The sequence below is a fragment of the Brachypodium distachyon genome, chromosome 1 (assembly GCF_000005505.3).
Source record: "Brachypodium distachyon strain Bd21 chromosome 1, Brachypodium_distachyon_v3.0, whole genome shotgun sequence".
Classification (NCBI taxonomy): Eukaryota; Viridiplantae; Streptophyta; class Magnoliopsida; order Poales; family Poaceae; genus Brachypodium; species Brachypodium distachyon.
Window position 1 is genome coordinate 7561482 of NC_016131.3, and position 21294 is coordinate 7582775.

The following is a 21294-nucleotide window of genomic DNA, read 5'->3' on the forward strand; positions in this document are numbered from 1 at the left end:
GCGTACGATGAGATAAATAAATTGTGATTAGAAATGATATTGATATGATCGGCTGATGTGCATTGAAGTAAGAAAATTGTACAAATTTATTGTACATCAAACAGAGCTCAAACAATAATTGGTATTGGTGTCTATTCTTAAAGAAACACCAATTACAAGGTAGGCATACACCCTACCATCACAGGCCCACGCTCACACAACGCCTACGGAAGCTCAAATTACCGCTGGTTCAATATGACCTTGCATACCACTAAAGTATAACCCGCCTCAAATGAGACATACCAGTCATCAATCTTGGTGTTCAATGTCTGATGAGCTGAGACAACCACCACTCTAATCATCCAACCAATGCTTGGTACTCGGTGTGTACATTGTCTGGTTGCAATATCAGGAGTCAAACTTTGTTCCATTAGTTTACAACCGAGAGAGACAATGAATTCGATGATTTTTCGACCATGCCGCTTTTGACTTCAAAACATGTGTGATTTTTAAAAAAAAGTATTGTCCTAATTTCCAGAAATCAGAGTCCCTTATTTAGGCCCATAGTCTTTTTTTTATAGCGATTTAGGCCCATAGTCTGACGGCCTCCCGACCTCAGACTTCTTTCTCGGCCTACCTGGCCCAGCTTTCCCTTTGCCGAGGGAATACCCACCACAAATCCACAATGGACTCCGACCGACGATGAATCTGCTGGAGCTGCTGCTGCCCGACATTTCGAGCTCGGCAGGAGCCTTCCGCCGGAGCATGGTGCCAGTGCGCTGTCGGCGGGTAGATGCGCCGGGGAATGGAGGTATACGCTGCTGGGACGCTCGTCTTAAGAACGCGGCCACTCGTTAGTTGCCACTGTGCACGTACTTACGCCGGCAGTGAGGAGCACACCCCCGTGGCATTAGTACTGCTTGGTGGCTCGATCGCTATCATCCTACCATCATGTAAACGTATATCCAAAATATAAACACTGAAGGTTAGCACAAAATAGCTCATTCCATTGATAAACGGCCATGCGAAAGCAACTTGAATAGAGAACTGAAGTACAGAAATGGCCTAGCCGATAGTTTAGATAACGGAAATTCAGTAGCTGCAACCTAGAATTCGAGCAGAATAACATAGATAAACTTTCGTTAATTCTTGACGCGATCAAACCGAAGAGGGCGGTGTCACCTCAACTAAGGGGCAAGTCTGGCAACGAGCTCCTTGAGCACGGAAGGGCAGCTGCCCCTGACATGCTCAAAACCATCGTTCGCCACGACGGCCTTGAGGACATTGCCGGGGCACGAGAGGAACTTGAACATGACCTTGATCCCGCGGCACGAGTGCTGCTCGGCAAGCGGCAGCGTGGTCGCCGCCGTGGACGCGTCCATGTTGTTGCAGAGCTTCTCCAGGCACACCAGCTTCAGCCTCTCCAGGTTGTACCTGTCCGCCGCGACCAGCAGATGCTGCGCCATCACCACCAACTCACCGTCCTCAAAAGCCGGCAGCCCGTCGGTGTACACGAAGTGGAGCATGTCCCTGAACACGTGGGCTTCCATGTCCCTGATCAGGAGGACAGGGGCGTCGTCCGTCGTCTCCTCCTTCATCGGGCCCAGGAGCTCCGCCATGAACACCGAGGACCGGGCCGCGAGCACGCATCTGTGCGCCGCGAACGTCTCGCCGCTGGCGAGAAGGCGGCCGAAGTCGAGGTGCATGTCGGACGGCGGCGCGGCCACGAGCAAAGAGGTGGGCTCCGTGAAGACCTCCCTGGGCACGGTGATCTCGCACCGGACACTGAACGCGTCGTTCTTCAGGTAGAGCGACTCCTCCAGGTCTTTCCTGGAGATGAGCCTGGCGCAGCCCCATGGCCCCGAGTTGGCAGAGAAGACGAAGCAGGTCCGGCTGTCCTCGCCGTGCGTCCTGGTCGAGGAGGCTGATCTTGAGCCGTGCGCTGACCGAGTCCACGTTGTCGGCGCGGTCGTGGTAGAGGTAGATGGAGATGCAGCCGGCGTCGGCGGCCGCGTAGCCGTCGGGGTAGTACCGGAGGAACCAGCGCTGGCGTCCGACGGCGAAGGTCTCGGACTTGATGGACTTGCCGTTGCCGAGGCCCTTGGTGCGGGAGTAGCCGTCGATCTTGAGCACGTGCGACCCGGAGACGGGCAATGGCCTGGCCACGATGGCGGACGCGGTCTGCCACGGGGCTTCGTCGCCGCCGCCGACGACCTGGGACGGGGGAGGGCTTGACATTGCCATTGGGGAGCCTTGGAGTCCTGGAGAGGCGCCAGGGGGACTGATTCGTCGGTGGGAAGAATGGAAGATGGGTGGGAGTGAGCCTCCAGCTGGTCGTGAGGTTTATGTAGGGTGATCCTTGGTGGCACGCTTAAATGCATGCATTCACGGCCTTAATCGCGCGCGTCACGCGAGCAGTCGGGCATGCGACCAGGCAGTGAAGCCGTGCGCGGCAGCGCCACTAATCGCCGACGTGTTGCCTCGCCCGAGGAGACGCGCGCATGCGTACGCAATAAACAGTACGCGCAGCAGCGCAGCATACTACTCCTAGCAATCTCAATACCGTACATACACCATGCAACATGTAAGTACAGTAGCGCTGTTTACAGGAACATATCCGAGTACAGTGCTGCTGTTTAACACGTACCGGAACATACGCGACCAAATGGAGCCACAACTCTTAATTCCGTCCTCTAAAAATTACTAGTACCACGGACAGATGCAACCTTTAATTTGGAAACCAAATCACAAAAGCAAGATAAATTTCAGTCTTTTCCCCAGAACAGAGTAGCATCCCCGAGGCAGAGGCTTAAATCAGCAGACGCCGTTGGTCTTCTTCTTGGCCAGGACAGCCATCTTCCAGATGGCGACCACCTCGCGCTGCCTCTCAATGTCCCTCTCGCTCGGCGCGTCGCCGTTAGCGTTGGCACTCGTCAGCGATGGCGGCCCGCCGCGCGACGGCAGCGCGTCGAGCTCGTGCAGCACCTTCTCGATGTCGATGACGAGGCGCTCGGCGAAGGTGCGGCTGAAGTCCTCCCTGATGACGACGCGGAGCACCGTGACGTGCTGCGCGTCGGGGGGCATGGTGTAGGCCGGCACGATCCAGCCGAAGCGGCGCAGGAACTCGGAGATCTCGAACTCGTCGTGCCGGCTGCTGTCCTTGAGGGAGAAGGCCACCAGCGGCACCCCTTCGTCCTTGGACACGATGTTGAACCGACCCGTCTGCTCCAGGCCTTCCTTGAGCACCTTCGCGTTCTCCCGGCAGTTGTCCATGATGTTCTTGTACCCCTGCGTTGCGCGCAAAAATCACCACTTTGCAGGTCAGAAATTGATGTTCAGAGATACTCTCAATCAGTGCCACGCTCGTGTTCTGTGTAAATCAAACAAGAAAAGAGATGCGCTGGTGCTGAATTGCTGATGCATTTTAATTGCTACCTCGAAGCCAAGGCGGATCAGCTGGTAATACTGAGCAATAACTTGGCTGGAACCTGAATGTGTGAATCAAAATTGAATCAGAATTACGCAGCCTGTAGTATTCCTGGACAAATAAGAAAAGGTACACAACACATATATGAGCGCGAAAGAATGTTACCTTTGGAGAAGTTGAGGGTGAAGGTGGGCTGGTCGGCACCGAGGTAGTTGATGTGGAAGATGAGCTCCTCCGGCAGGTCCTCCTTGCTCCTCCAGATGCACCACCCGATCCCGGCGTAGACGAGCCCGTACTTGTGCCCGCTCACGTTGATGCTCTTCACCAGCGGCAGACGGAAGTCCCACTCCAGCTCAGGGTACAGGAACGGCGCGATGAACCCACCGCTGGCCGCGTCCACGTGGATCGGCGTGTCCCAGCTGCAAAAAGCCCATTACAACGTCACTGCAGAGCTCTAGATGAATGATATACTCTGTTCGGTGGAATGATGCGTATGCAGTTACCCTGTTTCCTCGTTCTTCTTGACGAGGAGGTCGTTGAGCATCTTGACGTCTTCGAACTCCCCGTTGAGCGTCGAGCCGAGGATGGCCGCGACGCAGATGGTGTTCTCGTCGACCAGCTCCACGGCCTTCTCGGGGTCCATCACGTAGTACCCCTCGCGCAGCTTCACTTCCTTGAGCTCCACCTCGAAGTAGCGGGCAAACTTCTCCCAGCAAACCTGCATTTGTTTTTTTCCAAGAGTGACCCAGTTAAATTTGGTAAAGTTATACACAGTGGTGGAGCCAGAAACGAGAAAAGAATGGTGCTACGATGAGACTAATGGTGTTATAATTGTGGATTTGACATACTTATGAACTAAATACTTGACAAAACATCTTGTGAGCATCCTTGCCAGGCCGGTGCTACAGCACTGGTAGAACCGGGCCTGGCTCCGCCCCCGGTTATACAGTACTAAGCATCCATCTTAGTAGGGAAGATCGATCAGCTGTGGTAGTACTTACTTGGACGTTGGCGCCGGTGACGATGTTGGGCTTGTCGCAGGGCTTGCCGGCGGCCTTCATCTTGTTCTGCCACCGCCTCTTGAAGGCCAGCCCGGCGAGCATGATGGCCTCAGACGAGCCGACCGTGCCGACTCCGACGGCCGTTTCCGTCTCCCCGAGAGGAGCATTGAAGAGATGCGCGATCATGTTCACGCATCGGTTCTGCAAAAATACAATTCAGGCGTCTGTTATATTCGATCAACGAAGCATGCGATTTCTCTGAATGTCTGCAGATTCCACACACACTGACACACGGACAAACAAATTGGTCGGAACTGTGAAAACTTGCCGGAACATTTTCTAGGTAATGCACGTTCTATAAGTACAGACTGAACATAACACTAATCATTTGACACAGAAGAACTGAAGTACTTCCGATGCAGAAATTTTTGGAAGTTGACAAACTTCAGCATTTCACGTTTGATTTTGCCCACAAAAGAAATAGTTTGATCTAGAATTCCAAACTGCTGAGGTCTGTTTTGAACAATCAATTTTGTGAAGCAAACAGGGCGAGTTAGATTGGGTGCATTTAGTCTATAGTCATTCCAATTTTCAGACAACAACTGTAGCTGGAAGCATGGAATCATCCGCATTAAAATCTAGCCCCAACTCTTGTAGTAGGAGTATCTCCTTTGTACAGTCTTGTGCTTTATCTCTCCCTTATCATTTCGCTCAAAAAAAAAATCTAGTTTCAAAATTCAAAATACGAAATTGCTTACATTATGTATATATGTTTTTGTTGCGACCAAGGCTCAAAAATTATATTGTGGGATATGGTATAACAACATTTTTTTTAATCCTTGAACCCCTTCGTGATTACTTCATGACGTATTTGAAACCATTTCTCGGCGTGATCTCCACCAGGCACCAGTTGCGGAGCTAGCCGATTAGTGGGGCCTGGACAAAGTGTATTATCTTCCTCCTAATCTAGAGTTTGTCCATTAAAATTACTAAACATTTTCCATGACATTAATTTTGGATAGAAAACATGATGTCATCAACGAACAGCTTAAGTTGCCAACAGACAAAAAAAATATACGGCATTAAGAGTAGTTGAAGGGCTGAGTTTTTTTTTTAATATCGAGAGACTAAAATTAGACTTTGCCAACCGACAAAAGACGAAAATAATACTATCTCTAATCACAAATGTCCGAAAAAACAAGACAAGAGAGAGCAAGACATTGGCAGTTTGGCACAGGCGTCTCAACTCCTTTGGTGGACGAGTATAGTATTATGACAGGCGTTGCTGTGCTTGCATGATTAGACCACCACTACAGCATACAACAGTCTCTTCGACACTCCTTTGTGCCGAAAGGCACAACAACCATAATCATTTTCTTTTTTCTTTACTTGCTTATTAGAAAATATTTTTTAGGTTTACATACCCAGACCTAACCTCACATGGCTAGCTAGGTGGCCCAGTATCCCGAAAGAACAGACAGCTTAGCTTGCCAGCTTGGACACGGAATGTCGGAATGCGACTTGGAACTCTTCCTGGCTCCCTCGATCGATCAGCGTTTGTTGTCTTGTTACTGACCTGCTGTTGCCCAGTGTCGTTGCGTCTCTTTGGGTGATTTGACAACTATGTGAACATGGCTAGTTGCCTCGTTCCTTCGTTTTTTCGCATCGTTAACTTCGTACGTACGTGGACAGGGACGGGGAAGTCATGTTGGCGATGAAAGCCGCCACACGTTTTGTTTCTTGTTATTTATTCAGACTAAATTCAGGTCCAGATGCGAAGAGAACATGGATAGATGGACAGGGACACTGTTGAGCGGATTATTGGCGCATTGCCAGGCCAGGTCAGAGCTGGTGTTGCCCTCGATCAGGGATTCGTAGGGTTTAAATTTCGGAAACAAACAAAAGTTTGGTCCTGAGAGAAACCATCGAAATTTCTAAAATGATTTAGGAATCATTTCAAACTATTTAGGTTGAATATAGTAATTTCAACATACAAAATGTTTTGTCACCCACAAAATTTCAAAAGTTTGTCAAAATATTAATTGCGCCTTGGATTTGAGGAGTCAGTGCCTCAGTAATGTATTACTGTTTCTCTGGATCGGCTTGCGAAGAATGCATAGCCTGTGCTATAAACAACTCAAATTAAAGTGAGAGATTTTACGGTACCTCTGTACTGCTAAGGGTGAGGGAGCAGTGTATAAATCCACACCATTGATTTGGCAAGGGTAATATAGACATTTGTCATTTAAAAATTAAATGCGAAAGCTTTTTCCTTTTTTCACGCGAATGACAAATTGTAATGGGCTGAAGCCCATTTGTTGCGATTGCCCAGCCCTGTACAGGTAAATGAGATCTGCGCTGCGTGGCCGTTGGCTGCAGCATGAATCCGGCCTCCCGCCGCTGCATGAACATGAGACCTCGAATTCATCTTCTTTCCCTTGTACTGAATCGACGACCAGATCGGAAGGAGCCATGATCCGTTCGTGCGTCCTGACCCTTATCTCTCTCTCCATGTATGTCTCCGTTAATTCTCCTGAAACCTAGAGATTGGCGGCAGCCATTAGAGGCTATGTGAAGCTCGCGGGGCCCAGGGGGAGGGGTCTGGTGAGGGAGAGAGAGAGAGAGTTCGGGGATGGCAAAACCGGACGAGCCGACGAGGATAGCGAAGCGAGGCCGTGAGTGGTGGCAAGGGAATTCACTCACCGGAGAGGGAGATGAAAGATGGATTCTTTTGTCTACCGGACTTGAAGAAGACGATATCTTTTCCTTTTCCATCGAGGATAGCCAACGATGTCAGTGTGGGCCGTCAAGAGCAAAACGTGGGCATTAGATGTTCCTAAAATACCCTCTATACCGCTTAATTCAATCCAGCAGTATCATATACTGCCATATTCAGCCCAGCAGTACATTATCGTCTGGATCGTTAGATTTTCAACAATGAACGGCCCATATTCATTACGGGTACTGTAAAACAGCTCATTAAAGTGGACAAAAGGTGGTTCACGGGACAAAAATAAAATCGGTTTTGCTATTGAAAAGTCAGCTGATTTTTATTTAGAAAAAAAGCCTGAGGCTCATCCTCACTCTCTAATCTCTTGTGTGCTATCGTTGGATTAAAATCCGACAGGCAAACACGTCAACTGATCTCTAGTTAAAAAATATGCGACCTTTCAATAGCAAAACCGTTATATTTATTTGTTAGCACGATAAACTATGGAAGGAAAAGAGAACTAGGGTGCGAACAAACTCGAACGTCGATGCGTCCCTCTCACACGCATGTAAAGGAATAAATCGGAAAACGGTGGGGAGAAAGGTGAATTGAACCACGTAATATATTGTTGCTAGTCGAGGGGGGCAAGAAACGCAGGCGCATGTGATGTCTTGATCGTTTTTTATCCTTCCTATGTTTTTACAACTTCTATGGCAGATCGGGCCAGGTGGACCAATGAAAACGCAATGGATATTTGAACCTACTGTCATGATCAGGCCGAGTACTATAGCTAGGATAGTTCTTGCCGTCCGACGCAGGCAAAAGGCAAACCAATTCAAATGCCGTCCGCGTCTCACACGCAAGATCTGGGATATCCAGAGTAATTAAGAGATAATAAATGTAAATTGCTTTTTTTTTGCTGGTAAATAAATGTAAATTGTTAATTGGCCGTTAATTTTTTTTGTAAATTTTACGTACACTAGTAACACTCCGCTCCCCTACTACCCCCTGAATTAAACGGCCGGATCGCGCCCGCCCACAGAAACGCGTACTATATACCTGGAGCTCGGTGGTGACCGGGTACTCATCCATGTCGACGTAGTTCTTGTTGATGGAGTCCATCATGAGCTTGTTGCACTCGGGCTCCATCCAGGTGGTGACGAAGGACGCCAGGTTCAGCCGCGGGTTCCCGTCCAGCATCAGCTCGTCGTTGATGATCTGGTACGCCGCCTCCTTCGGGATCGAGTTCTCCGGCATCCGGAACCTTAATTAAAAAACGCGTCAACACTTGACACCCGCACGCATCCATCCAAATTCCAAACTCGCTGCTAACTAAGCCAGGCCAGGGATCCACGCACGTACCTGGGCAGAGCGGCGCGGACGTAGCGGGAGGCGAAGGTGGAGTGCACCGAGTCATCGGACGATCCTGCCGACACGGCGTGGGAGAGCACCATCTTGGGTTGTGTTCTTGATCGCTCGCCGGCCGGCGCTTCGGGAGTTCAGAGCGAGAGAGGAATTGAAGGCTGTTGTGTTGAGTGCTGAGGGCAGGGCGGCAACAGCTTTAGGAGGAGGAGAAGACCGACGGGGTCGTCGCGCGTCTGTACCCGGGTTTAAGCTCTGCGGAGTAAGTTATAAAGGCAAGCGGAAGAGCGTTTCCTCTTCTTCAGGATGCCGCGGCGCGCGCGCGCGGTGGGCTGCCTGCTGTGGCCTGTGGGCGGAGATAAGATTAGCGGAATTAATCAATCAATCAAAGGGGAGTAGCTATTACTACTATATCCGTGATGATGGTGTGTGCTCATGTGCGCCCGTTCGTCATTTAGCGCAAATATATTAAGATGACACTCGTCTAATCAATCGTCTTTAATTAATTTGTTTTTTTTTTCTTGGCCCATTCGCGTTTCGTTCGCTCACGCGTCTTTTGGACACTTGGATGAGATGTGGTTAATTATGCTGCGCGCTCAGCTGGATCGGAAGGTACAGGGGATGATGATTCACGTTTCCCGATTGATCGCTTTCTTTACGTTGGTTTCCCCATTTCTTTTTGTAAAAAAAGGGCAGGTGGTGATTGGTGAAGTCTGGGCTTCCATGATCCCGGGGGGGGGGGGGGGGGGGGGGGGGGGAAGCTAGACAGCGGACACATGCTATCGATGGATGGACAGGTAGGCGCGATCGATTCTTCATACCTTCCCTTTTTGAGATTCTGTCGATCGAACCGTAATTTAAGCTGTTAATCTGGGTTACTTCTTTTTAAATCGGACATGAGAACTGCTAGTTTTGGAGTCTTAACGACGCACCGTCGGTCCGTCCTTTTCTACGTTCGGTCGATCAATAATCGCTCGTGTATATGTGCACATTTGTACGCATGTCAGTTGTCTATCATGACCGGAGTTGGAGTGGTTGCGATCGAGACCATGCGTGTTCATACTCCATAAGCGCACGCGCGTGGCTTAGCTAGCACCGTACGTGTGTCGATTGGTGGATCAGTAAAACTGTAAAAGTGTTGCAGGGGGGGAACCTATTGTTGTTTCCTCCAGACCTATATATATGCAATGATGTGTGCACACCTGTCAGCAGTGCCATCGACTTACGTTTCGAAATATTGTTTCATTGTTGTTGCGTACGGCTATCTATACACTCAACAATTTAATTTTAATTTTTTTTTGCGATGGGCGTCCAAATATTTCGGGAGAAAAAACTTGTAAAATGGAGCACTCTCGTGAGGGAAGTCAACGGTGATCAGTTGCTACTTGCTAGAGATGGCAAGGTTCCGGTACCGTTTTATATTTTGCATGTGCGCCGGAAACTGAATGTTTGTCTTGTTTGGAATTGAAGGATTGTACATTCATGTTTGGCGGTTAATCACATTTTCGTGTGAGATAAACCAATTTGTTGGAGTCTTATTGTCTGCTGTCGTTCATGAATTAAATTCAAGCTGCAGCACTAGACCGATAACAGGGACGGAGGCGTGATTTAGTTAAGGGGAGTAAAATTGTGTTCGAGCCATAATTCAGGATGGAGCACAAGAATTAAGCATTTTTCAACCACCCGATCCAAGTTCACAATAGAGCCGTCCGTTTTCGTTTCATTAATTCAGTGTGACTATTCCAGCATTGCATTGAATACTTGAAATGTCCTGAGGTGACATCAAGTAATCGCGGTCGCTCCGGAATGGTGGTAGTTAAGTATTGGATGCGGAGAAAAAGTAATTTTTTCCGTCCCTCAACTTGTCGGAAAATTTATTTCTCGTCCCTAAAAAATAATTCGTACTTTTTTCATCCCTCAACTTTCAAAACCGGACACTTTTAGTACTTAAGACTATCCGAATCGGTTTGTCTAGCCACATGTCCCGTTTGCACTTAATCCTGACCGCCGAGCCTGTTGAAATTGACCGTCGTCGTGCTCTGGATCTCGTACATGCACTGTTTGTACTTCTCTTCCATCTGCATTATCCATATCTTGATTGAAAAAAAAATAAGTGGAAAATCTATTGTGAAAATCAGACACGTGGCGAGGAAAACCACTTTTGATGGACTGAGGGACTAAAAGTGTCCGGTTTTGAAAATTGAGGGACGAAAAAAGTACGAAATTTTTTTGAGGGACGAAAAACGAACTTTCCGACAAGTTGAAAGACAAGTTGAGAGACGAAAAAAATACTTTTCTTTTGGATGTAACATGCCGATGGCACAACTTTATTCCGCTGACTAAACCATTGTGTCCATGAACCATCCAACGTAGGCTTCAGCTGGGGATCGCTATTCTGTGGCTTAATTGCCGTGGGAGCAGAAGTCTCAGTGACGTGCGGTGCGGGGTGTGGTCCAGTTGATTAATCACCTTGTAGATTTTTCTTTTTGATAACTAAGCACCTTGTTGTTTATTGCGTATTATTCTGATTCATGAGGGCCGGAATCAGGGCCGGGTAACCATATGATGGCGAGTTAGATTTTCTTTAAAAGCTCGTTTGGTACCCCTCGTTTCATTTCATTTGGTTCAAATGAAATGAAATCTAATTTTTGGTAGGATTTCATTTGGTTGAATTTGAATTTCGGATTCAAAAATCATGTTTGTCTGCCACGTGGATTTGTAGAGTTAGAGACAATTTCAGAGAAATGATGGCTTGTAGAGAGTAATCGAGGTTAGTTGTATTGTGATTCCATGAAATTGCAAATTGAATTCATGTAGTCAATTCCGTGCCAACCAAACAAGTTAGCTTTTAGAATTTAAAATGAATTTCACAATTCTAGTCCCAAAAGATAGACGCCAAACAAGCTGCAAGAACAACTGATGGTGACGAGATGTACCGATGTATTGTAGAGTCACATACTGCAAACTTTAACAAGAGCAATCGATCTATTCGCCGGCTGTGCAACGTCCCGCACGGATAGCTCAAGAGTCAACATCGAGAGGGGGGGAAAAAGTCAGAGTTTCCATCTCACTCGTATATTAGTCCAATCTCTCGACACCGGGTGCACGAATGGCATGAAATGGCCGGGGGCTGATCGATGGTACTTCTGCTCTCTCGCCGTTGGCGCACCCTGGGAATCCCAGTGGGAACGGATATACCTGGATAACGTGTCGGGTGTGACCCGGTTTGATTAGTCACCATGCCTGTTATAATTGCGGCTATTCCGATCCGAGTGACCGAGTCCTGACGGGCTGACCGGTAACCATGCCGTGGTCCACGTACTGTCGACGTACTGATGCAGAGCCGTGGTCCAAACAAGAGCAATCGATCAATTCGACGGTTGCACATCCCGCACACATAGCTCGGGCAGTCCAATCTCTTGACGCCGTCTCGTGCGTGAGTGGCAAAACCGTGCCTGGATTGAGATTTGAGCACTTCCCCCTGGACGGTGCGCTTCGTTCAGCAGCCCCTAGTATTTCTTTTTCACAGCACCAGCCCCTAGTATTGGCACTTTGGCGTGGCCGTGTGGGCAGTGCCGAGACCAATGGTGGCCGACAACGCGACTCATCATGGTCGCGGGTATTCGTCCTTTGCAAATTTTATCTTTTGCTTTTTACGGAAGGGAACCTTTTTTTTTTCGAGAGGATCTACAGAAGGAAACCTGATCGACTCTTTTTTCGAGAGGATCTACGGAAGGAAACCTGATCGACTCTTCTGGGCGTACCTACCGACCAAGGCAAAACATTTTTTTTACGGGAAGTCCAAGGCAAACATGGGCCCCCTACTTGCCGCTCTGTGGCTTGGCCCCTGGAGCGGCTCGTACTTGGGTCGGCCCAACTCTGGTCTTTTCTCTTTCGTTACCTTTGGCCTGCTGTCTCATTTTTTTCCTCACGTTCGCCAGCACGGCATGCATGACACCTTGATTTGGTCTTTGAATACCATTTTGGACTGAAATGCTTCTGCTGACCAAGTTTTGCTTTTTGACGGCACTTCATGGGTGAACTATTTGGATTCTGCAAGCATTTACGTACTAAATAATACTCCTTTCTTAGATGTAACAAGTTCTAAATCAAAAAAAAAATAAACTTTGACCAAGTTTATTGAAAACTATCAATATATAAGACTCTAAATTAGTTTTATTATATTCAATTTATATTTTTATAGTACACTTAATTGATATTCTAAATATGTTGATACATTTTTTTAACTTGGTCAAATATTAGGAGTTTTTGTATTTTGATGCGGAGGTAGTACATCCCAACCAAGTTCGCGTACGTGCTGTGTTATCGCCTTGAAAGAATCACCTCAATTGCTCATCACGTCCCGAGTTGGAGTTTAGTACTGCGTATTTGGCTCATTTTTTAAGAGTTCATTGAGACAAGACTTTGACCAAAAATCACTTTATTAATGTGTGTCTTCATTTTTTTTGAAGTCTTCTCTTGTCATAAAGTTATTATTAGTGAAAGTCTTATCTTATCAAAATGCGCCAACCTTCGTGAAAAAAAAGTATTTGTTAAGCTCCACAAGTTTTGAAGATTTTTTTAACCAACTTGACATTGTCCTCGTAGTCGACACCCAGTGGAGCATGTAAAGAGTGAGACTTGCGTAGGAATACTAATGCTCTAATTCGCAAAGTAAATTTGGTCGAATGATATGTCACGATTCTGCAAATAAAAATAGAGTTTACTTGATATATGTCCCCGCAGTTCTTGTGTTTTTAAAAGATGCTACTGTAATCCTCACTCCTCAGCATTTGAAAAATGCCGCCGCGGTAGCATCTTTCAACCCATTACAGCGATGTTTCGAATAATCTGCAGATTTTCACTAGCTTTTTGCAAAAAAAAAAGAATCTTGAATACCCAAAAATGCATACACTCCGTATGCTCGATAAAAGACGCTACCAAGAATTTCCTGACTCCTGAGTCCTGACGGGCTGACCCTTGAACTCCACAGGCACACGCAAGAACCTGACTTCCAAGATTCCTTCCTTCCCCATCTTCTCCTCTTCTCGCACGGCCGGCGCCGAGCCACACTCGTTCGGTCGTTCTCCTCCAGGACCTCCAACCACTCCGACTCCGATTCCTTCGCCAGACCCAACTCCCCGAAGAAGACTAGCCCTGCCCAGCCGCTACAGCAACCGCCGCGGGTGCTCGTGCCGTGCCCTTCACTGATTCTTGTTGGACTTGGGACCCCACGTATCCAGATCTACAAGTTTCCCTCCTATTAATCCCAACTACTGCTAGTATAGGGCCACGACTCCAACTAACCCGACTTGAACCTGCCGTTCCTGCGCCGACGACCGGACCGGAGATTCGCCGTCCATGGCCGAGGTGGTCCGCGCGGAGGGCGAGCACACCCTAGAGCAGGGGCTCCTCGCTATTCCGGAGGTGAGTTAGTTGCCCTTGAACCTTGATGGATTTGTCTGTACATGCCGTCCCTCCCGTGCGATTGGAGATGTCGTCGTGCTTTGGTGCGAACACCAGGTCTAATTTAGTTCAAAAGAGATGATGATACCTTTGCACCATGGAGCGCGTATGTGGTTCATGTTTCTAGAAAATTATCGAGTGGAATTTATGCGTTGATTTAGTGAAGATTAAAGCGTAACTAAGGATCGCTTAATTCGGAAGGAAATACGTCCCTTTTTTATGACCTTGTATAAGGTACTGTATTCACTATTCTGGTGTTTGATATGCCGATGTAGTAGTTGAAGAGTCTCGACATTCTGATCGTGAGTCGAACTAGTTAAATCGGCAATTCTGTTTCAGTTTATTTCAACCAGCATGAGAAATTTGCTCAGTGTTTGCTTAATTTATACATTACTGGGCCTAAAGAAACCCTACCTTCTGGGCATTGAACTCTTATAGCGGACTGTATATGGGAAAAGACATCCTTTCCCTGGTGATTTCTAGTAATCTTGGTTATCCAGTTTCTTAAGGTAATGGAGCCACGACAGTCAAGCCTACTGTTCCCTCGTATGCCGGCATAGTGCTACAGCTGCTTCCTTTTGCACATGAAGCTATGAATCATGACGAATGTTAAAGCCAGAGATATACTCTGGATTTTGGTCTTTTAATCAGTACATAGAAAAAGACAGCAATGCTTTGCTCACTTAAAATGAAGTGAGTCTATCTATCAATGTGCATTGACTTCTAAGTCCTAATTGGTGTTAAAACACTCTATGGTCATTAGATGACATGGTACACTAAATACTCTCGATTTCAGGAATCCAACCAACTTACGTACACTGGAGATGGGTCCGTTGACTTTTCCGGAAACCCTGTCGTGAAGGAGAGAACTGGTAGATGGAGGGCATGCCCATTCATCTTAGGTAACTTTCTGCAGTAATCTCCAAGCACATTCTTCTGTTCACGTCCGCTAAAAATATAAGCATAATTTAACTATCGTAACCAACCTGTAGGTACTGAATGCTGCGAGCGATTGGCCTATTATGGCATCTCAACAAACCTTGTCACTTACTTGACAAAAAAACTACATGATGGTAATGCCTCTGCTGCTAGAAATGTGACTACATGGCAGGGAACCTGCTATTTGACTCCCCTTATTGGAGCTATCCTGGCTGATGCATACTGGGGGAGGTATTGGACAATCTCAACATTCTCCGCAATATACTTCATCGTAAGTCATCTTTTCTGAAGTTATATACTCCGTAAGTGCTTCAATAGATCCCTCGAATTGAAAGAATATACATGAATGGGCTATGAGAGTACAAATCCAATCACCTTTTGTCAAAGCAGAGTTGATATGGTGTTTGCACTATCAAATTAGCTATTCCTGTGATGCATCGTTTTCACTAGATGCCTTGCTGTATGAATTAGTATTGGGAAAGGTTTGTGTGAGTAATATTCCTATAATTCTTGTGTGTCAGCTCTTAGTTCATATATATGTTAATATCTGAACTGATAAACTCAATTCTCATATGGCCTGGTTAATATCTTATCTTAACACCATGTTTTAATTGTAGGGGATGTCAGTACTGACTCTTTCAGCATCAGTTCCTGCACTAATGCCTCCATCCTGTGAAGGATCCATTTGCCCACCAGCCAATCCTTTGCAGTATACTGCCTTTTTTCTTGGTCTTTACCTAATTGCACTTGGTACTGGTGGAATCAAGCCATGTGTCTCATCCTTTGGAGCAGACCAATTTGATGATACAGATCCAGCTGAGCGAATCCAGAAGGGGTCTTTCTTTAATTGGTTCTATTTTTCAATAAACATCGGTGCTCTTATATCAAGCAGTTTTCTGGTTTGGGTGCAAGACAACTTAGGTTGGGGACTAGGCTTTGGCATTCCAACAGTGTTCATGGGGCTGGCCATCATAAGCTTCTTCTCTGGCACTTCAATTTATAGATTCCAAAAGCCAGGTGGTAGTCCTATCACACGAGTATGTCAGGTAGTTACTGCCACTGTGCGCAAGTGGAATGTACAAGTTCCAGAGGACAGCTCTCTCTTGTATGAGCTATCTGATGGGGTTTCAGCAATTGAAGGGAGTCGGCAATTGGAGCACACTGATGAATTCAGGTGCATCTCTTTCCGAGCTAAAGTTTCAGAGAAGATCATAGCGCAGCTCCATAACTCCAAGCAGTTTATTGACCTGTATAAATCTAGGCTAGGCAAATAAATGTTCTGAATTTATCAGTCGCTGATTCTTGTATGTTGTTTTACATTTAGTTTTGCTAAATTGCAACTTAAAAACTAGATACTAGCCTTTACCCTTTCTGAATATGTTCACTCTGCTTATCCAAATTTCTCCAGAAGCTAATAGCTTCATTGACATTTATTTCAGATGTCTGGACAAGGCGGCTACAATTAGTGATTTTGATGTGAAAACAGATAGTTTCACCAACCCATGGCGGGTATGCACTGTCACCCAGGTGGAAGAACTGAAGATATTGGTAAGGATGTTCCCTGTCTGGGCGACGACTATTGTGTTTTCGGCTGTTTATGCTCAGATTTCCACCATGTTTGTGGAACAAGGAATGGTGCTTGATACATCTCTTGGCTCATTCAAAATTCCTCCCGCATCCCTATCCACCTTTGACGTGGTTAGTGTCATCATATGGGTTCCTATCTATGATAGTATCTTGGTTCCAATTGCTAGGAGGTTCACTGGCAACGCGCGGGGCTTTACAGAATTGCAGAGGATGGGCATTGGCTTGGTAATCTCCATCTTAGCAATGTCAGCAGCTGCTGTCCTTGAGATCAAAAGGTTGGCCATTGCCAGGGATGAACACTTGGTGGATCAAAATGTCCCTGTTCCATTGAGCATCTTCTGGCAAATTCCTCAATATTTCTTGGTTGGTGCCGCTGAGGTATTCACATTTGTCGGAGCACTCGAGTTCTTCTATGATCAATCACCGGACGCCATGAGGAGCCTCTGCAGTGCGCTGCAGCTCCTCACCACAGCACTCGGAAACTATCTCAGTGCATTCATTTTGACAATGGTCGCATACTTCACAACAAGAGGAGGAAATCCTGGATGGATTCCTGATAACTTGAATGAAGGGCATCTTGATTACTTCTTCTGGCTGCTTGCTGGGCTCAGTTTTCTGAACTTCTTGGTTTACGTCTTGTGTGCAAACAAATTCAGAAGCAAGAAAGCAGCTTGAACTGTGAGCGTCAGGAGTTAGATGGCGTCGAAGCAGCCTGGTTGCTTGAACCTTGAAGGTTGGCAGTCTGATGGCATCATCATGTACATCGCACTTCAAAAATCTGTACATATATGTATCCCAGAACACGAACCCCTTCTCGACGCAAGGACTGAGGCCTTCAATAAGCAAATGTTAACAAGCTGTATTTCTCACTGTATTTGAAGCCAACATGGATCATGTATTCCTTTTAAATTCCTGTATATATATTTCATTTACTTGAAGTCAGATACCTATCTCTGGGTTTCCGTGTTCCTGGTTTAGTTTTCTGTTGTAGTATGCTGTATACATATTTCATTTACTTGGAGTTAGGCCTCTACTTTCCATTTTGATTTGGTTTTCTGTGTTTGTAATATTTAAAGTGATATGTTAACCCTTCCAACACATTCATAAAGGTCAGCAGCACCACGTCTAGTTGAATATGTCAGCCTGCTTAAGATAGAAACTGTGTTTTCTTGAACTGCATGCACACCTTGTTTTTCTATACATATATGTATTCCCGTGGTCTGGAACTTGAACAAGGCTATGTGACACCGAGCCTGAAAAGGCATAAACTGCTGATTTCGCCCAATAGATATTGCTTTTATATCATGTTTAGTTCCGACTGACCAACAATTTTTTTTTTCTGGTGAACAAAGGGAACCCCTACGCCTGAAATGTGAGCACCACCGTAGCACTGCAGTCCTCCCTGGAATCGGAAGACAGGCCTGTCATGGCGCACTTTGTCAAGGGCGTCGCTGCAGAAACGTGAAGGGTTGCACGGGAGCACGTCGGACCCGGAGCTCGCCGCGGCGCAAACGTGGGCGATCAGTTTGACCTTGATTTCTTCTGCCGGTTGGTCGCGCCTTAAATTTGGCAATCGCCAAGACCAAATCATCTTTTAATCATTCTTCAGCAGATAAACTAAACAATCTCCAATAAACCATGGTCCTAGTATGTATGTGCCTGTCAGGATGTAAAAGCAAGTGCATCCCACGTAGCCGCGAGCGAATGATTGATTGCAATCGGACGCCGGGAATCGCGTCGCTCGATCGACTCGCAAGTCGTAGAGTACGCCTTTTCCCGTAACCACCGTCGCCCCGTTCGGCAGCGGCTTTGTCGGTCTCCACCCTTCTCCTGATTTTTTTCTTGCCTCTGCAATCTGCATGCCGTATAGAATTGTCAGTTACTCGATCGGCGGTTGACATATGTACGATATATAGCTAAGCTCAACATCCACACGTATACCTGCTGGTGCTGGCCTTCGAGTTGTTCTTTACTGCTGAGATTGCAATTGCCGTACGTGTGTTTCTTGGATCAAGAACGATGTGGTGCTGCGCGGGCGTGGAGGAGGAGCGACACGGCCCGCCCGCCGGCTACCCGGCCACGCCGCCGCCGCGAGCTCCAGGTAAATTCTTACTCCCGCATTATATTCATTTTGATCACGGTTGATTTCCTGGTCCTAAACACTGCAATGCTAATCCGTGGATCGATGTGGCCGTGGCAGCGCAAGCGAGAGGGCCTCACGCGCCGAGGAACGGCGTCGGGCCAGCCAAGGTGCTGCCGATCGACGTGCCGGCCGTGTCGCTGGCGGAGCTGAACCGTGCGACGGGCAACTTCGGCAGCCGGTCCCTTGTCGGGGAAGGCTCCTACGGGCGCGTGTACCGCGCGAAGCTGAATAGCAGCACGGGGGAGACGACCACCGTGGCCGTGAAGATGTTCGACAACGGCGGGTCCGGGCAGCCGGAGCCCGAGTTCTGCGCGCAGCTGTCGGTGGTGTCGCGGCTCAAGAGCGAGCACTTCACCCAGCTGCTGGGCTACTGCCTGGAGCTCAACAACCGGATCGCGCTCTACGAGTTCGCCACCGAGGGCTCCCTCTACGACATCCTCCACGGGAAGAAGGGCGGCGCCGGCGGGCAGCATCAGCAAGGGCCCAGCGGGCCGGCGCTGACGTGGGCCCAGCGGGCCAGGGTGGCCCTCGGGGCGGCGAAGGGGCTGGAGTACCTCCACGAGAAGGCCCAGCCGTCCGTGATCCACCGCGACGTGCGGTCCAGCAACGTGCTCGTCTTCGGCGGCCACGTGGGCAAGATCGCCGACTTCAACCTCAGCAACCAGTCCGCCGACTCCGCCGCCCGGCTGCACTCCACCAAGGTGCTCGGCACCTTCGGCTACCACGCGCCCGAGTACGCCATGACTGGCCAGCTCACGCACAAGAGCGACGTCTATAGCTTCGGCGTCGTGCTCCTCGAGCTGCTCACGGGGCGGAAGCCCGTGGATCACACCATGCCCAAGGGCCAGCAGAGCCTCGTCACCTGGGTACGTTTATATACTAGCTGCAGGTTCCCTTCTCTTCAATCTCGTTCATCCGTTGATCGAACGCAATTTTTGTCTCATTTTCTTTTCTCATCCAGGCCACTCCAAGGTTGAGCGAGGACAAGGTGAAGCAGTGCGTGGACCCCAAGCTGAACAACGACTACCCACCAAAGGCAGTGGCCAAGGTACGCAAAAATAGGAGTTAAATCGTGAAAGCATGATTCGGCTTCTCCATCTGTTTTAACTGGGCCGCGCTTCTGTTCAGCTCGCGGCGGTGGCGGCGCTGTGCGTGCAGTACGAAGCCGATTTCAGGCCCAACATGACCATTGTCGTCAAGGCTCTCCAGCCTCTTGTCAGTGCCCGTCCGGGAGGAGATCAGCACTAGCTACAGAAACGCATGCTAATGCCATTAGCCTTCTTCTGTACCCCACCTAGTGTCCATCTACAATTTTTCATGTGCAATGTGCATTGGCCTTCGGAAAGCAAATTATAAGTATTTGATTCATACCTTGTTTTCTGTGATACACAGTTAACTATATACTTCTACTACAAATGGGCCGCGCCAGAGGCACATTCCATGGCTTTTCTTGTCATAGACACAATTCTTTTGAAGACTTTAAGCAAGAAAATTAAAAGTACTTGATTGGTACCTTGTGGTTTCGATACAGTTAAATAGTACTCCCATACCTTGTGGCTCTCCGATACAATGGATACGAGTATAAATCAACTGTCAGAATAAATTGGCGAGCCTCCTAAACATGACTTTTTTCTAATTATCCCAAATGAGAAAGGCCATCCATTCTTTTTGTGTCTCTTGTATCAAACAACTAATTAGGCAGTCGAACAGAGTGCATCAGAAAATTATTTCTTCACACAGGGACTCAATAAGCCACGAAAATCTCATTATAACTTGCGAGACTAGACTAATTAAAAGGGCAATCACCTACATAGAGGATGAAAAACAACAATGGAGAAGCAAATAATACAATCTAAATAGGTCCCACCTTGTAGTTCATCATATTTTAACATGTCAGAAGTCAACAATATACTCTAGAAGGATACATGAAAAGAACACACCATTAAATACATGTATTGCTAAAACATGCTATATTCTTGTTTTCCATAGTCACCGAAAAGAGGCCTAACATATTTAGTCAATTTGTACAAATACCATAAAGTTAAGAACACTTTAAACCGCACACCAAAGAAATTAGTTATACCGCACACTGTTAAGTGTTCAACACCTCTATTTAGACCCTGAATTGAGAACCCACACTGTCAAAAATTAGAATACTACTCCGTACTACTGAGTACTAACTGCAGGGAAATATCATTCTCCAAGGTAAAACTACTTTGGGGATTCCACAGTTAGAGTATGCCAGTATGCTCTTTCTGATTAAAGCAGACAAAAATTATGTACATACTTCATTAGGCATCGATACAGTTCCAAACCAACATGAGTAGCACCTCATGCCAGTAAGGTAGAGGACGAACAAGTTGTGTCTGCTTGTTCATGTAAGAATCAAAAGGCGACAACACCGGAAACAGAGGTATAATTCTTTTGTTGGTTACTAACATATGAAAAACACAACTTGTTCTTCCAAAAGAGATATAGTTAATCTCTGGTTACATTCTAGAATTAAGCACGTTTATATACTGCCCTCAGTTGAGCCACTGCAAACAGATGATTTACAAAATAGTATGCAGGTAAAATATCTCTTAAATTAACATCCTGAACATGAATTTGGGGAAGTGAGGGACAGGGGCAGTAGCTATGACAGCCCAATTTAGTGGTTGGGTTAGCAGCTTAGCATAAC

General features: G+C 47.2%; 3 protein-coding genes and 1 pseudogene across 3 annotated transcripts; 2 read left to right on the forward strand and 2 right to left on the reverse strand.

The window, feature by feature from the left end:
- Window positions 1–965: 965 nt before the first annotated feature.
- Window positions 966–2369, reverse strand: LOC100823206 (annotated as a pseudogene).
- Window positions 2370–2521: 152 nt separating this feature from the next.
- On the reverse strand, window positions 2522–8830 carry LOC100831298 (glutamate decarboxylase 1). The gene is made up of 7 exons (XM_003560487.4): window positions 8480–8830; window positions 8177–8381; window positions 4408–4608; window positions 3910–4124; window positions 3572–3825; window positions 3415–3467; window positions 2522–3267 (listed from the first exon to the last, which is right to left on the reverse strand). Exons 1-7 carry the CDS (start codon window positions 8569–8571, stop codon window positions 2794–2796), a joined length of 1494 nt encoding a protein of 497 aa, XP_003560535.1. The 5' UTR covers window positions 8572–8830; the 3' UTR covers window positions 2522–2793.
- A 4620-nt stretch (window positions 8831–13450) lies between these two features.
- LOC100834669 (protein NRT1/ PTR FAMILY 8.3) lies at window positions 13451–17496 on the forward strand. The gene is made up of 5 exons (XM_014897357.2): window positions 13451–13906; window positions 14742–14847; window positions 14938–15155; window positions 15502–16058; window positions 16324–17496. Exons 1-5 carry the CDS (start codon window positions 13841–13843, stop codon window positions 17144–17146), a joined length of 1770 nt encoding a protein of 589 aa, XP_014752843.1. The 5' UTR covers window positions 13451–13840; the 3' UTR covers window positions 17147–17496.
- A 217-nt stretch (window positions 17497–17713) lies between these two features.
- Window positions 17714–20126, forward strand: LOC106865879 (probable protein kinase At2g41970). Its single transcript, XM_014897358.2, has 4 exons — window positions 17714–18572; window positions 18672–19480; window positions 19576–19662; window positions 19743–20126. The coding sequence occupies exons 1-4, from the start codon at window positions 18491–18493 to the stop codon at window positions 19860–19862; spliced, it is 1098 nt and encodes a 365-aa protein (XP_014752844.1). The 5' UTR covers window positions 17714–18490; the 3' UTR covers window positions 19863–20126.
- The last annotated feature ends 1168 nt before the right edge of the window (window positions 20127–21294 follow it).